Below are 18073 nucleotides of genomic sequence, written 5' to 3'. Positions count from 1 at the left end.
AACTTTTGGCACCTTCAGAAGGTTAGAGTCAGACATGCAAACAACAAAACAAACTGAACAATTCAGGTCTTGAAGGAAAAGAAAATGACATTTTAGTGGGAGTTTATACCAATTGATTTTGACTCAATTGACTAGGAGAAAAACAACACATTAACATTCCAAATGACAACAAAAAAAAGTAGCAACACTCAGCACATGCGGAGAGAAACAATTAACATTTCATGTTGATGACCTTTCCACAGATGTTGCCTGCCCTTCTCAGTGCTTCCAGCAATTACTGTTATTTCAGATTTCCAGCATCTGCGGTACTTTGTTACATCTACCAGTTTCTCTGAAGCAGCCACACTGAAGTGAAACAACTCAGGAGAGTTTTATCTCATATGTTCATCTGATTCCCTGCATTATTTATTATTTCATCAATGAAGTTTATCAGTTGTACACCAAGGAGAAAGAGATAGATCTGGATTTTGCAGTCAGTGGCTCATTACGGACCTCAATGAAAGCTGCCATTGATCTAACAATCTGCGTGGCAGGATTTCCCCTTTCCTGGCAATACCTTAAATCTGGTGCCAAGATGGGGATCGCCAGACACCCAAAGAGATCCCAATTTGAGTAAACAGCCACTTTGTCTAATTTGTCAAGTAAAAACCACTGAAGTCCTTCATTTTAACCTCCACTATTATGGAAATAGATGGTTGCAAGACATAAGAAATTTAGCTGCAAGTGAAAATAGCAAAATTTAAACATTCAGAATTATAGGACAGCTGCAGCATAGGAAATTGCCATTTGGCATAATGTATAAAGTATGTGGAAACCTGTGGGATCTGTTTTGGTCACATCTGCAATTTAATGTGAAGCGTGATGTGTTTGACCACAGCTTGCCTCATATTTACTTCATGTTAATTCTGAACATAAGATATTTGGTGACTTTGCATCATTAAAAAGACTGGAATTTTGTGGCTTTATTCTCACATTGGGTAACTGGGATTCCAAACTTTGTCCACTTTAAACAAAGAGTTACTAGTCTCCAACTAATCCCAACACCATATACAAAACAATTATTTCAGGACTCTTGAGCAGTAAATATTAACTTAACGTGCCATGCAAAATCCAGTTAAATCTCAATCAACCTTTGTATGTGTCTGCTTACAGCAAGACTAAGAACGTTTAAGAGTAGACATTCAACTATTTCCCATTGATTACAGTTAATAGGGTGTTGGAGCTGCTCAACAGTGCACACTCTGGAAAAGTGCAGAATCACACTGATTTCTGCATTTAACTGCATCCATGTAGAATTCAGACAATACTGTCAGTGTTAGAGGAGTAACAACACCGAATACTCAGTTTTGCCATTGTTACTGCCACACATTCAGGCCATTGTGCCAGCATAGGTGGCATGCCCCAGGGGTCGGTGCTGGGGCCTCAGCTATTTACCATTTATATAGATGATCTGGAGGAGGGAACCGAGTGCAGGGTGTCGAAATTTGCTGATGACACCAAGATTGGGGGAAAGGCAAATTGTGCGGAGGGTGTGGAGAGTCTGCAGAAGGATCTAGATAGGCTGGGCGAATGGGCCAGGAAATGGCAAATGGAATTTGATGTTGGCAAGTGTGAGGTGGTCCACTTTGGTAGGAAGAATGGTAGGAAGGACTATTACTTACGTGGCGAAAAACTGCAGCAGGCGACGGTGCAGAGGGACCTCGGGGTCCTTGTGCATGAGTCGCAAAAACCCAGCTTGCAGGTGCAGCAGGTGGTCAGGAAGGCGAATGGGATGCTGGCCTTCATAGCGAGGGGGATTGAATATAAAAGTAGGGAGGTCTTGCTGCAGCTGTATAGGGCATTGGTGAGGCCGCAGCTGGAGTACTGTGTGCAGTTTTGGGCGCCGCACCTGCGCAAGGATATTTTGGCCCTGGAGGGAGTGCAGAGGAGGTTTACTAGGCTGATGCCGGAGTTGAGGGGATTGAGCTATGAGGAGAGGCTGAATAAACTAGGCTTGTACTCGTTAGAGTTTAGAAGAATGAGGGGAGATCTCATTGAGACGTATAAGATGATGAATGGGATGGATAGGATAGAGGTGGAGAGACTCTTCCCGCTCAAAAAAGACACTAGGACTAGGGGGCACAGCCTCAAGATAAAGGGGAGGCGGTTTAGAACGGAGTTGAGGAGGAACTTCTTCACTCAAAGGGTGGTGAATCTCTGGAATTCTCTGCCCGTTGAAGTGGTGGAGGCTGCCTCGCTAAATATTTTTAAGAAGCGGGTTGATGGGTTCTTGATAAGAGAGGGGATTAAGGGTTATGGGGAGAGGGCGGGAAAGTGGAACTGAGCCACAACAGATCAGCCATGATCTTATTGAATGGCGGGGCAGGCTCGAAGGGCTAGATGGCCTACTCCTGCTCCTATTTCTTATGTTCTTATGTTCTTATAGTGTGAAATTACACAAATTTCTCAGAATTCTGCATTTCCAAATAAATTTCTTCACCCCATATTTTATTGAAGATTACAAGACCCTGAATGGACTTGACAGGGTGGATGTTGAAAGGATGTTTCCCCTTGGGAGAGAGGTGAGAACTAGGGAACACAGTTTAAAAATAAGGGATCTCCAATTTAAGATGGAGATAAGACATTCTTTTCTGAGGGTCAAGTGTCTTTGGAATTGTTTTCCAGAGTAATGGATGCAGGTCATTGAATATCTTTAAACCATAGAATCCCTAACATGCAGGAGACCATTCGGCCCATCGAATACCAACTTCCCCTTTGCATCAAGAAGCTAAGGTTTACCGGGGTAGGTGGATAAGCCAATGAGATTGGCCATTATCTTACTGGCTGGCAGAGAAGGCACGAGGGGTCGAATGGCCTAATCTTGCTCCTAATTTGCATGTTGGTGTGGTCACTCACAATAGATGTCAATCAACGCCTAGAATCTCTTCAACTTAAATTTCCTATATTTACACGTGGAATTTGCTGATTAAAGAGAGATATCTTCATTAATACAAAACTGGATTTTTAATCAAAGATACTTGAACCATTTTGGGATGATGATGTGTCTACTAACAGCATATGGAAATCTATCATAGTTCATTCCATCAACATCAGTGACAGCTGATCCTTGCCTTGAATTAGGGAAATCCCAAGCGGTCTGGGGCCCTCCCGAAGATTCAGTTAACACGTACATCACTCCTCCACCTCAAGCAACTTCCTACACGGAGGAGGATCTATCTGCGACCTGCTGAAAGATTGGCAAACACGATAGGTCCAATGAACCTTCATTTCCCAAGCCAACTAGATTATATCGGAAATCACGAGCCAGTTATTTTCAGGCTTCAACCTGGATTGCTAACAACTCAAATATGACTGTGCCAAGAATGTGCAAATGATCAATTACTCCTCGTAGTAGATGCAATCAAAACATTTACCTGCTTCACAAAGCCAAAACATTCCACAACAAACCCTTCAGCAAAACAAAACTATTCAAAGCAGATCCACAGAAATTTAAAATAAAGGAGAGTGCCATCCAGCTTATTGTATCTATACTGGTTTCCAAAAAGGTGTCCACTTGGTCCCATTCCTCAGTTTTCTTTCTCTAACACTGCCCCCCCCAATTTTTATTTTTCAATCATTCATCTCATTCTCTTAGGGAGGCTATCATTTTAATTCAATTTCATTTTTGGTAAGATGCTTCATTTCTAAAGGTATATAGCTATATATTGCTAAGTTTGCAGATGACACAAAGATATATAGAAGGACAGGTAGTATTGAGGAAGTGGGGGGCTGCATAAGGACTTGGACAGGTTAGGAGACTGGGCAAAGAAGCAGCAGATGGAATACAACAGGGAAAAGTGTGAGGTTGTGTACTTTGGAAAGGGGAATGGAGGCATAGACTATTTTCTAAAGAGGAAAATGCTTAGGAAATCAGAAACACAAAGGAACTTGGGAGTCATTGTTATGAAGTCAGAGGTTTACAGCATAGAAACAGGCCCTTTGGCCCAACTTGTCCATGCTGCCCTTTTTCAAACCCCTAAGTTAATCCCAATTGCCCGCATTTGGCCCATATCCCTCTATATCCACAGTACCCATGTAACTGTTTAATACTTTTTAAAAGACAAAATCATACCCGCCTCTATTACTACCTCTGGCAGCTTGTTCCAGACACTCACCACCCTCTGAAAAAAACTGCCCCTTTGGACCCTTTTGTATGCCTCCCCTCTCACCTTCAACCTATGCCCTCTAATTTTAGACTCCCCTACCTTGGGGAAAAGATAATGACCATCATTTTATAAACCTCTATAAGATCACCTCTCAGCCTTCTGCGCTCCAGACAAAAAAGTCCCCAGTTTATCCATCCTCTCCTTATAACTTCAACCATCAAGTTCTGGCAGCGTCCTAGTAAATCTCTTCTGCACTCTTTCTAGTTTAATAGTATCCTTTCTATAATAGGGTGACCAGAACTGTACACAGTATTCCAAGTGTGGCCTTACCAATGTCCTGTACAACTTCAACAAGGCATTCCAATTCTTGTATTCAATATTCTGATCAATGAAACCAAGCATGCCGAATGCCTTCTTCGCCACTCTGTCCACCTGTGACTCCACTTTCAAAAAGCTATGAACATGTACCACTAGATCTCTTTGTTCTGTAACTCTCCCCCATGCCTTACCATTAACTGAGTAAGTCCTACCCTGCTTCAATCCAGCAAAGTGCATCACTTCAGCTTTATCTAAATTAAACTCCATCTGTCATTCATCAGCCCACTGGCCCAATTGATCAAGTTCCCGTTACAACTGGAGGTAATTTTTCTTTTCCACTGTCCACTATTCTCTTACGGTTAACGTGCAGGTTCAGTCGGCAGTTAGGAACACAAATGCAAATGTTAGCATTCATGTTGAGAGGGCTAGAATACAAGAGCAGGGATATACTTCAGAGGTTGTGTAAGGCTTTGATCAAACCCAGTTTGGAATACTGCTAACAGTTTTGAGCCCCATATCTAAGGATGGATGTGCTGGCCTTGGAAAGGGTCCAGGGGAGGTTCACATGAATGATCCCTGGTATGAAGAGCTTGTCACATGAGGATCGGTTGCGGACTCTTGGTCTGTACTCATTGATGTTTAGAAGGATGAGGGGGGATCTTATTGAAACTTACGGGGTGCTGCGAGGCTGGATAGAGTGGACGTGGAGAGAATGTTTTCACTAGTAGGAAAAACTAGAACCAGAGGGCACAACCTCAGGCTAAAAGGGACGATCCTTTAAAACAGAGATGAGGAGGAGTTTCCTCAGGCAGAGACAGGTGAATCTGTGGAACTCTGCTGCAGACAGCTGTGGAGGCCAGATCATTGAGTGTCTTTAAGACACAGATAGATATGTTCTTCATGAATAAGGGGTTATGGGGAAAAGGCAGGAGAATGGGGATGAGAAAAATATCAGCCATCATTGAATGGTGGAACTGACTCGATGGGCCGAATTTTGCTCCTATGTCTTATGGTCTTATATTTTAACATCTTTCTTGATTTCCTTTGTTACAATTGTATTAATTCACTTTCTCAGCACCCTCAGAATTTTCAAACACCTCTATTAGACCACACTTAACTATATTTGCTTGATGAAGAACCCTGGTTTCTCGTGTTAAGTTTACTTTTTATTATTGTGATAACTTGACTACAATAAAACATAGCGAGTGTGTTTTAAATGATCTTCTTGACATAATAAAGGTAACAAAATTTAACAGTAATGCAGAACAGTGAAACAGTAATAGTTTTTATAGCATGAGTAAAATAGGTCTTGCAGACATAAAAGCACATGTTCTGAACCCTTAGCAGACACCTAACACTTCTATAGGAGGAAAGGCTTATAGGAACATACTACTCAAAATGACAATGCAGTAGCTATCATCATAGTGAATCTGTTTTGCACCCTCAATGGTCTGTACCTTTTTTCTAAAGTTAAGGTAACCATACACTTGGGCTTTCAATGGCATCAGAAACAAGAAGCGGGAGTAGGCCTTTCGGCCCTTCGAGCCTGCTTCGCCAATCATTTATCATGGCTGATCAAATTCAATATCCTGATCAGCCCCCATATCCCTTTATCCCCTACAGTTACATCTAATTACTTCTTGAAATCAGAATGTTTTGGCCACAACTACATTCTGTGGTAATGAATTCCAGACATTCACCATCCTCTGGGTGAAGAAATTTCTCCTCACATCAGTTGTAAAGATATGCCCCTTATCCTCAAACTATGACCCCTAGTTCTGGACTCCCCCAACATTGGGAAGATTCTTTATGAATCTACCCTGCCTAACCCTGTTAAGAGTTTTAATTTTCTATAAGATTCCCCTCTCACTCTTCTAAATTCCAGTGGATATAATTCTAACCAATTTAGTCTCTTTTCATATGACAGACCTGCCATCCCAGGAATCAGCCTAGTAAACCTTCACCAAACTCCCTCAATAGAAGGACATCCTTCCTCAGATAAGGACACCAAAACTGAAGTTTGCCATTGCTGAACCCCCACTATCAAAATCCTGGGGTTACCAGAAACTGGTGAAAATATTGTGGTTCCAAGAGCCAGTCAGGGACTGGGAATTCTGCGGCGAGCAACTCACTTCCTAACTTCTTAAGTGTGCCCACCATCTATACATCCCAAGATTGGTGACATAAGGGTACAGAAAAGGTTTACCAGGATGTTGCCTGGTTTGGACGGTATTAGTTATGGAGAGGTTGGGCAAACTTGAGTAAGCTTTCACTTGAATATTGGAAGAATGACTAAAAGACACACAAATTAGAATAAAACATCGCTCCAAAAAAGGAGATAGAAATTGATCAAGACAATTTTTCTATTCTCTTGTAAAATTAACCCTATGTTAAGGGATTGAATATAAAAGCAGGGAGGTCTTGCTGCAACTGTACAGGGCACTGGTGAGGCCGCAGCTGGAGTACTGTGTGCAGTTTTGGTCACCGCACTTGCGCAAGAATATTTTGGCCTTGGAGGGAGCGCAGAGGAGGTTCACTAGGCTGATACCGGAGTTGAGGGGGTTGAACTATGAAGAGAGGCTGAACAGACTGGGCTTGTACTCGTTGGAGTTTAGAAGGATGAGGGGGGATCTTATAGAGACATATATGATGATGAAGGGGATGGATAGGGTAGAGGTAGAGAGATTCTTCCCACTCAGAAAGGACAGCAGGACTAGAGGGCATAGTCTCAAGATAAGGGGGGCAGTTTAGAATTAAGTTGAGGAGGAACTTCTTCACTCAAAGGGTGGTGAATCTCTGGAATTCTCTGCCCGTTGAAGTGGTGGAGGCTACCTTGCTAAATATATTTAAGACAAGGGTAGATAGGTTTTTGGTAGGCAAGGGGATTAAGGGTTATGGGGAGAAAGCGGGAAAGTGGAACTGAGCCACTTCAGGTCAGCCATGATCTTATTGAATGGCGGGGCAGGCTTGAGGGGCTAGATGGCCTACTCCTGCTCCTATTTTTTATGTTAGGGAAATACAGTCAAGTTTACATAGAATCATAAAATCATACAAGGCAGAAGGGGCCCTCTTTGGGTCTGCAGCAACCACAACTCCATCTTGGCCCTATCCCCGTAACCCTAAGCATTTGCATATTCTAATTTCACTTGAGGTGTGGATTCGAACCAGAAACTTTTCCCAAGAAAGCATATTTTATATGACACCCAATCTGGGGCCTGAATTATCAAGCAGAATTCTGTCCTTGCCCAACGTCCACAGACACACACCTTCCAGCAAAAGTCACCAAACAGGAAAACCTCCACCCACCTCAATGTCAATATGCAAAAGGCAATGAGGCCCATTCAAATGCCAACACTGCCCAAGCTGACCCAGGGCAAATCTGGCTTCTCGCCTTTGTTCAGTACCACATGCAGCAAGATTACAATCTTAAATTTTTGCTTCATTATACACAGACTGACAGGAAAGAAAGCTACAAGTGAAGCAGCTGCAAGGAAACATCAACACCTCCAAGTAACACCATCCGGACTTGGAGATACATCACAGTTCCACCTTCATCACTGGATCAAAGCCCTAAAGCTTCCAACCAAATAGCACTGAAATCTACAGGCTGCAGTGGTGCAAGAAGGCATCTCTTTCTCATGGGGTAATTAGCTCGAGGCAATAAGCCCTGGCCTTGTCAGCAACACTCACATCCTGTGAATGAATTAAAAAGTCCCAACGGGAAGAACATCTGGAAAGCAAGATGTCAACCTACAAACATGTTACAACTTGCATCTTGGGCTATTAGTTGAAAATAATTACAGTGTTGGTAATCTTTGTTTTGCAAGTAAAAAGGTTGGCAAGAATTTTCCCAAGAGCCAAAAGGTCCAACTGTGTCCCTTGTTTACTAACCTTTACACCATTGTCAATCCCAATAGGCTTCTTGGGTTTTTTCTTTTTCTTCTTTTGATTGAAGAAGTCCAAGTCATCTAAATCATCAGTTGCATCTTTGACAAAATATATACATACACAATATTAAAAAAAATCAATTTTCATTGGTGACTAGCCTTATACTTAAAGCCAAAATACCCAAAGTTCTAACCCAGTGTTGTGAGCCAATCTACCCTTATTTAAATCCTCAGGGACTGGCTAGGCTAAAACATTAATTCTTTAGGAAGTCATTTACAAAATGTGTTTTTAGGAAATGTTAGGTTGGTTGTGTAGCTTTTTCCTAAAAATCCGTTGCAAGGTGAGACCATATAGTTTTATGGTTATCCTACCTGGCATCAAGTTATTCATGAAATAAAATTTCTTCATTTGGTACAAGATTTTTAAAAATTCATTTATGGGATGTGGGCATCACTGGCTGTGTCAGCATTTATTGCCCATCCCTACTTGCCCTTCAGAAGGTGGTAGTGAGCTGCTTTCTCGAATTGCTGCAGTCGCTGAGGTGTCGGTATACCAAGTGTTGTTAGGGAAAGAATCCTAGGATTTTGACCCAGCAACAGTAAAGGAATGGTGATATATTTCCAAGTCAGGATGGTGAGTGGCTTGGAATAAACCTCCAGGTACTGGTGTTCCAGATATCTGCTGCTTTGGTCCTTCTAGATGATAGTGGTTGTGGGTTTGGAAGATGCTGTCCAAAGAAGTGAATTATTCGCTGCAGGATTCCTAGCCTTTTGACCTGCTCTGGGAGCCAAATTATTGATATGGCTAGTCCAGTTCAAATCTGGTCAACGGTAACCACCAGGATCACGATTTTTGGAGGTGGGGATGGTGATGATGCAAGAGATGACTTTTACATTGCTGGGATACATGGACATCCCAAATTTTATTAGGGACTTTAGCTGCGTTTGTGGGATCTTTGTGATAATAGCCTCAATGTTGCTACTGTGTTCTGAATACACCTTGCTGTGCAAACGATGCAAAGCTGCAGCACAGAGCAGATTCTCTTCCATTAGACACTGCAACATTATCTGGGCAACGATACTTGTTACGCATTTTCTGGCACTCACACAGTGCCAGAATTCTGTTTGGGAATTAATTTACTCAACCAAACTTATTGCTGAAAAATCTCTGATTTTTAGCATGCTCTGCCAATAGGAGATGCTGGTTAATCAAATATTTGGCCAACTAAGATGTAAGACGTTTTAACCGAAATGAGAAAGCTCCAAGATGATAACACAGGTATTGAGGTCTTGAGCACTGCAGGAGCATGCAAATTGAGTGAGCAGCGCCAAGGGGAGATGATGCCACAAAACAATTGAGAGGCTAATTCTGGAGTGAGGACAAACAGTTGGTAATTATTACTAGTGAGTAACATCTTCAATCAAAACAGATAACTGCAGAGTTCAGGTTGATAGAGAATCCTGGTTGGCAGAGTGTCAGGAAACAGAAATTTTACTGTACAAAGTTTTTGTGGACCATATAAATTAATATAAAGCTGTCTTATTTTCCTAACACTAAATGGATCACTGTTGTTGAAACCTCTTCGTCACTAGGTACAGCAATGTGGCTGACTTTTAAATGCCCTCTGAAATGGCCTAGCAAGCCACTCAGTTGTATCCAACCACTACAAAGAAAACACAAAAAAAGTGAAACCGGGCTGAGCGCCCAGCATTGACCTAGACACCAAGTGACAATGGTAAACCCAACCCCATGGATCCAGCAAAGTCCTCATTACGAACATCTGGGGCTTGTACCAAAATCGGGAGAGCTATTCCACAGGCTAGTCAAGCAACAGCCAGATACAGTCATAGTCACCAAATCACACCTTACAGATAATGTCCCAGACACCATTCTTGGGTACGTGCTATCTCACCAGAGGTGGCGGCACAGTTGCATACAGTTGGGACAGAGTTCTCCTGGGAGTCCTCAACACTGACTGTGGGTCCCATGAAACCTCATGATTAAACATGGGCAAGAAAACGTCCTGATTACTGTGTACCGTGCCCCCTCAGCTGATGAATCAGTGCTCCATGTTGAACACCACTTGATTTGTCACATTAGTATACAAAGCATACTGTCCATAGAGAAGAAAATGGGAGACTGCAGAATGTAGTGTTATAGTTGTACCTAGGTTAGAGAAAGATCAACTTAATGCAAGGTAGTTCCATTCGAAAGTCTGAAGACAGCAGGGAACTTGGAGGAAGCACTGAGAGTGGCAAGGGTGCAGAATATACTCTAGATGGGGGACTTCAACATCCATCAGCTATAGCGGTTCAGCAACACCACCACAAACCAAACTGGGCGGGTCCTAAAGGACATCGCTGCTAGAGCAGGACTGCAGCAGGTACTGAGGCAATCAACAAGAGAGAAAAGCATACTTGACCTCTTCCTCACCAACCTACCTGGCACAAATGAACTTGTATATGACAAGGTCAGGCAGGAATGAGCACTACACAGTCCTTGTGGAGACAGGATATCTTCCATCATGTTGCGGGACTCTACCACTGTGCTAAGTGAGATAGATTTCAAACAAATATAGCAACTCAAGATAGGGCATCTATTGGGCACTGAACTGTCAGCAGCAGCAGAATTGTGCTCACCCACAATCTGTAACCTCATAGCTCTGCATAGCCCCACTCTACCATTACCACCAAGCCAGGGGATCAACCTTGGTTCAACGAGGAGTGCAAGAGGACATGCCAGGAACAACATCAGGTATACTTAAAAACAAAGCTACAACACAGGGCTATTGACATGACAAACAGCGTTAGCAGCAATCCCACAATCAATGAATCAACCAAGCTCTGCAGTCCTGCCACACCTAGTGGTGGACAATTAAACAACTCACTGGAGGTGGTTTCACAAATATCCCCATCCTCAATTAGGGAGGAACCCAGAACATCCATGCATTCACAATAATCTTCAACCAGGAGTGTCAAGTGGATGATCCATCTCAGGCTCCTCCAGAGGTCCCTAGTATCATAGATGTCAGTCTTCAACCAATTTGATTTGCTCCACATAATATCAAGATATGGCTGAAGGCACTGGATACTGCAAAAGCTTTGGGCCCTGACAATATTCCTGCAACAATCCTGAAAACTTGTGCTCCTGAACGTGGTGTGGCCCTAGCCAAGCTGTTCCAATACAGTTATAACATTGACATCTACCCAACAAAGTGAAAAATTGCCCACGTATGTCCTGTATACAAGAAACAGGACAAATCCAACATGGCCAACTACCACCTCATCAGTCTACTCTCATCAGCAAAGTGATGGAAGGGGTCATCAACAGTGCTATCAAGCAGCAATAACCCTATTCACAGATGCTCAGTTTGGGGTCTGCCAGGGTGTCTCAACTCCTGACCTCATTAAAGTTTTTAAAGTTTATTAGTCACAAGTTTATATTCACACTGTTACGAAGTTACTGTGAAAATCTTCTACAGCCTTGGTTCAAACATGGACAAAAGAGCTGGATGCCAGAGATGAAGTAAGAGTGACTGCCCTTGACATCAAGGTAGCATTTGACCAAGTATGATATCAAGGAGCTCCAGAAAAACTTGATCAATGGAATCGGGGAAAAACTATCCACCGGTTAGCATTATACCTGGCACAAAGGAAGACGGCTGTAGTGGTTGGAGGTCAATCATCTCAGCTCCACATCATCACTGCAGGAGTTCCTCAGGGGAGTGTCCTAGGCTCACCCATCTTCAGCTGCTTCAATTACTTTCTTTCATCAAGGTCAGAAGCAGGGGTGTTCGCAGATGAACAATGTTCAGCACCACTCACAACTCCTCTGACGTTGAAGAAGTTCATATCAAAATGCAGCAAGCCCTGGACAATATCCAGGCTTTAGCTAACAAGTGGCTAGTAACGTTCACACCAGGGTGGCACAATAGCTAGCTAGCACTGCTGCTTCACAGCACCAGGGACCAGGGTTCAATTCCCAGCTTAGGTCACTGTCTGTGTGGAGTCTGCACGTTCTCCCAATGTCTGCGTGGGTTTCCTCCTGGTGCTCTTGTTTCCTCCCATAATCTGAACGACATGCTGGTTAGGTAATTGACCTAATTGTGACTAATAAATAAACTTTAAACACAAATGCCAGGCAATAACCATCCCCAACAAGACAGAATCTAACCATCACCCCATGACATTCAATGGCACTACTGGCACTGAAGCTCCCTACTTTTCCACTGACCAGAAACTGAACTGGGCTAACCATATATGGCACCAGAGCAGGTCAAAGTTTAGGAATCCTGTGGTGGGGAACTCAATTCCCGACCTCAAAGTGTCCTTCATCTACAAGGCACAAGCCAGCAGTGTAATGGAATACTCTCCATTTGCCTGGATGAGTTCAAAAGGTTTGCAGGTTAGGTGGATTGGCCATGCTAAATTGTCCCTTAGTGTCAGGGGGATTAGCAGGGTAAATATGCTGTGTTACTGGGATAAGGTAGGATCATTGTTGGTGTAGGCTCAATGGCCTCCTCCTGCACTAAGATTTTATGAGTGCAGCTCCAACAATACTGAGGAAGCTCAATACAATTCAGGACAGAGCAACCTGCCCGATTGCTGCCCTCTTCCTCCATCACCAACAGTGGCAGCAGTGTGTACGATCAACAAAAACACTGCAGGGACTCACCAAGATTCCTTGGATAGCATCTTCCAAACGCATGACCGCTATCATCTAGAAGGATAAGAGCAGCAGAGACCTGGGAGCACCAGTTCCTGGAGGTTTCCTGCAAGTTACTCACATCCAGACTTGGAAATTTATCATCGTTCCTTCATTGTCACTAGATCAAAATCCTAGAACTTCCTCCCAATGACACTCTGGATGTACCTACACCTCAGAGACTGCAGTGGTTTAAGGAGGCAGCTCATCAACTTCTGAAGGGCAACTAGGAAAGGGCAATAAATGCTAGTCTAGCCAATGACAATCACATCCCACAAACAGATTTTAAAAATGCTACTCAACCACAGTAGACTTACAGCAAATTGGACTCCTAGATATATACCAGGTGAATGAGGTCAGATGAATTTTCAAAAATACTTTATTACTCCACCACATTACATATAAACAGAAACACGAAGCAGGAGCAGGCCATTCAGCCCTTCAGGCCTGCACCATCATTCATTTTGATCATGGCTGATCATCGAATTCGATATCCCAATCCTCCTTGCCCCCCATGTCTCTTCAGCCCCAAGGGCTATAATTAATTTCTTCTTGAAATCCAACAATGTTTTGGCCTCATCTACATTCTGTGGTAGTGAATTCCACAGACTCACCACCCTCTGGGTGAAAAATTTCTCCTCAATTCTAAAAGGTTTATCCCTTATCCCCAAACTATGACTTCCCCAACCATTGGCAACATTCTTTCTGAATCTACCCTGTCTAACCCTGTTAGAATTGTGTAAGTTTCTACGAGAACCCTCTCACTCTTCTAAACTCCAGTGAATATAATCCTGACCGACTTAGTCTCTCCTCATATGAAAGACCTGCCAACCCCAGGGATCAAACTGGTAAATTTTCGCTGTACGCATGCTATAGCAAGGACATAATTTCTCAGATAAGGACATCAAAACTGCACACAATACCCCAGGTGTGGCCTCACCAATGCCCTATAGAATTGCAGCAAGACATCCCTATTCGCAAATCCTTTCGCTAGGAAGGCCAACATGCCATTTGCTTTCTTTACTTCTTGTTGTACCTGCACGCTTACTTTCAGCAACTGATGCACGAGGAGACCAAGGTTTCATTCAGTATCCACCCCTCTCAATTTACATACATTCAAGTAATAATCTGTCTTCCTATTATTATTACCAAACTGGATAATCTCATTTATCCACATTATACTGCATCAGTCATACAGATGAACACATGCTCAGCCTGTCCAAATCATGCTGGAGCACCTCTGCATCATCCTCACAAGCTCACCTTCCAACACAACTTTGTATCATCTGCAAATTTGTGAATAATACATTCAGTTCCCTCTTCCAAATCATTCATATCTAATATGAGCAGTTAGGGTCCTAGCACTGATGCCTGTTGAACTAGTCAATCAGAAAAAAGACCCATTTATGACAACTTTTTGCTTCCTATCTGCTAACCAGCTTTCTATTCATCTCAATACTTTAGCTACAATCCCATGTGCTTTAACTCTACATAGTAGTCCATTATGTGAGGCCTTGTCAAAAGTCTTCTGAAAATCTAAATAAATCACATCCCCTGGTTCTCCTTAGTCAATTCTACTAGTTACATCCTCAAAAAATTTCAGTAGATTCATCAAGCATGGTTTCCCTTTTGTAAATCCATGCTGACTTTGTCTGATTATACCACTGCCTTCCAAATGTTGAGTTATGAAATCCTTGATAATAGATTTCAGCTTTCCCAGTACTGACATTAGACTCACTGGTCCACCATCCCGTTTTCTCCTTACCTCCCTTTTTGAAAAGTGGGCTCACATTAGCTACCCTCCAATCAGTAGGAACTATTCCAGAATCCAAAGAACTACCTCATGGAATATTTAAATAGAACAAATAGCAATTGCAGAAAATACTGATGGCCAGGCAATTTGACTTTCATTTAAATCACCAGAAAGGACCTGGTCTTTCAAATGGTCATTAAGCTGACTGGACATTGGGCTCCATTACAAAGCACATTGACTTTCACCACTATTGTAAAAAAAAACTACGCTTGCTGTCCTCTCTATTCACTGTCTCTGAACAAAAACTCCATTCAGATGAAAGAAGCATTTATCCTGCTAACTAATGGGTAGCAGATTATACCTCAAGGAAATCAAAGTGAACAGCTCTTTTTCATTAAAAAAAGTTAGGTATCAGATTCTGAAGCAATTAAAGACATGTTGCAAGGCTGATAAGAGTCGGAACCCAGCTGCGCCAAATAGAAAACAATTGGTATTAATAAACTCCTGAAGGCAGAAAGGAGCAAAGCTTCATTTTTTTGGTGCAGCATCATCTATTGTAGCCACACCGCCACTCAAAACAAATCAATTGTGTGTGTCAATGTGGATTTCAGTATCTGTTCGCAACATGATCCTTTGCACAGCAACTACCATAGCAGTTCAGGAGTAAAAACACAGGTCTTTCTGGGTAGAAGAGCAAAAATTGGATGGCATCTTACCACATTTACTATCACCCTATTGCTTCAGTGACCTTGAATAGACTCAAGGACCTTTAAATCATTTCATATTAATTCAATTTGCAACATCTTTTTTAGTTATCCCACCCTACTAGCTGTGAGTCCAGGTCCTAACTGTTCACACTGACTAGCTGTCTCAAGTCACAGGGAACTCAGCACATATGGAATTCTGTCTCAGGCCACTGAAGACAGAATTCTGAGGGGAAAAGGTTTTAAAATTTATTTAGTAGTGTCACAAGTAGGTTTATATCAACACTGCAATGAAACTACTGTGAAAATCCCCATGTTGTCACACTCCAGGGCCTATTTGGGTATACAGAGGGAGAATTTAGCATGGTCAACGCACCCAACCAGTCCATCTTTCAGACTGTGGGAGGAAACCCACACAGACAAGGGGACAACGTGCAGACTCCACACAGACAATGACCCAAGCCAAGAATTGAACCAGGGCCTTTGGCACTGTGAGGCAGCAGTGCTAACCACTGTGCTGCCCACAAGAGCCAATATTTTCAGTACGTTTAAATATTTGGAGAATGAGTTTTGATGTTGAGGGTGACAGGAAGGACTTGACAATTATCTTACAGAACCTACAGGGTGAAAAGAGGCTGCTTCCTTCAGGAGCCGCATACTTCTAAAACCTCAAGACAGGACCCCAAACTCTGGAGCAATAATGAAACATCTCAAAACGGACAAGTTTCAGCTCAGCTTCAGGGCCTAGTCAGTGAGAGTTAGGTTTCCTGAACTGAATTCCATGCAATTGGGCTAAAATCTTGCTACATGCCATTAGAAAATATATCCTTGTAGTTGCTTTCTATAATTTCAAACCTGAACAATATTTTAAAATAGCTGAAGCCATGTCTGCCTGTGACCTTCAAACAATAAGAGCTATTTGCATATTACATCACCTAGCACCTCATTATCTCTGAAGGAACGCTAACCCACCTGTGGGCTCAGAGACTAATTTCAAGAACATGCACACCTGGCAAGCTAGGCCTGACACTGGAGTCTACTAGGACAAAAATGATGAAACATTAGCAATCTCAGGAATCCAGACAAAGGAATAGAGTCAGAGGTTTACAGCATGGAAGCAGGCCCTTTGGCCCATTGTGTCCATGCTGCCCCCTTTTAAAGCCCCTAAACTAATCCCAATTGCCTGCATTTGCCCATATCCCTCTATGCCATGTAACTATCTAAATGCTTTATAAAAGACAACATGATACCTGCCTCTACCACCACGTCTGGCAGCTTGTTCCAAACACTTACCACCCTGTGTGTGAAAAAAATTGCCCTTCTGGACCCTTTCGTATCTCTCTTCTCTCACCTTAAACCTATGCCCTCTAGTTTTAGACTCCCCTACATCTGAGAAAAGATATTGACTATCTAGCTGATCTATGCCCCTCATTATTTTATAGACCCTTTGTTAAAGCCAAAGTGTAAAGGTGGAAACTGTGTGAAATAAAAACCCCCACCCCAAGCTGGGCAAACCAGTTGTACTGTCTTGCTGTACTGCAAATTAGTCTGCCATCTTACAACCACTAAGCAGATGAGGAAATCCCCCTTCCCACAACCCCTTTCTATTGGAGCTTATATACTATCATCTCCTCACGTCCAAGACTAATTCATCTCTAGGTATCTATTTTACTACACAAGACAACTCCATTGGAAAAGTAAATTATAAAGTATCAGTTCAGCCAGTTGACCTCTTTGTGAAGGAATTCATCATTGGACTTTTCATTCTGAACTCAAAACAAGACCTCGAAATCTATCTATCTCTCCCCTCTTACCGTACGAGTGAATAGGAGGCAATATTGCTACCTTCCTTCTGTGCTCATTGTGTGCCAATAAACTAACCCAAGTTTACTGTGGTATTATTGATAGAAATTGAATCACCTCAAAACAAAATTGGAAAAAAACACTACTTATAAAGGGGAAATCAAAATATCTTTCTCTTTATTGATATGGGCAGAGAGCAAGAAAAAAAAGGATGTTTAAATTAACCCCCTTCTCTCCATAACATCCAATTAAAAAAATTACTGGGTTACAAACCTACCTTTCTTCTTGTTGTCCTCTTCATCTACCTCTGGAATCTTCTCCTCCACACTCTCTGATATTATAGTTTCCTTGGACTCTGTTGCTGGCATCTCCTCTGTCTGTTGTTCAACGCCATCTTCTTCCAGCATGAAAGGCTTCTTCTTTTTCTTCTTCTTCTTGGTCATTGTGGGATCGAAAATCATCTGTTCAGAGAAAATAATCAGACATTACATCAGGTACAGCAGTTGGAAAATTTACAAGTTATATGAATTCACCCCAATTCATTTTCAGAAGAAAAGCTCAAGGTACAAAGCAAATGTCGTGCTACTGCAAATTTTTTTTTGTTTTGCACTAAGCGCAGAATTATTTTCTTAAATACATGTGTTGAAATTTACAGTCAAAGCAAGCTATTTTAATTAATACAAGCAACTGGATCATTAATGTACTGGAAAGTAGCTTCCAACCATTAAGTACTATGTTAAGGGCCATAGTGCAAAGTT

At 42.3% G+C, this 18073-nt stretch overlaps 1 protein-coding gene across 1 annotated transcript in view; it reads right to left on the bottom strand.

Moving 5' to 3' along the window:
* The window catches only part of eif2s2 (eukaryotic translation initiation factor 2, subunit 2 beta), a 56618-nt gene that overhangs the window by 26883 nt on the left and 11662 nt on the right, over positions 1–18073 (bottom strand). The window contains exons 2-3 of the mRNA XM_080204601.1: positions 17593–17776; positions 8355–8449 (exon numbers count right to left, since the gene is read on the bottom strand). Coding sequence (XP_080060727.1) covers positions 8355–8449; positions 17593–17776 — 279 coding nt within the window. The remainder of the gene's footprint in view (positions 1–8354; positions 8450–17592; positions 17777–18073) is intronic.

This window comes from Carcharhinus amblyrhynchos, chromosome 16, assembly GCF_965287045.1.
Source record: "Carcharhinus amblyrhynchos chromosome 16, sCarAmb.v2.hapA, whole genome shotgun sequence".
NCBI lineage: Eukaryota > Metazoa > Chordata > Chondrichthyes > Carcharhiniformes > Carcharhinidae > Carcharhinus > Carcharhinus amblyrhynchos.
The sequence above is the reverse complement of the archived record's forward strand: the minus strand, read 5'-3'. Positions and strand labels throughout refer to the sequence as shown.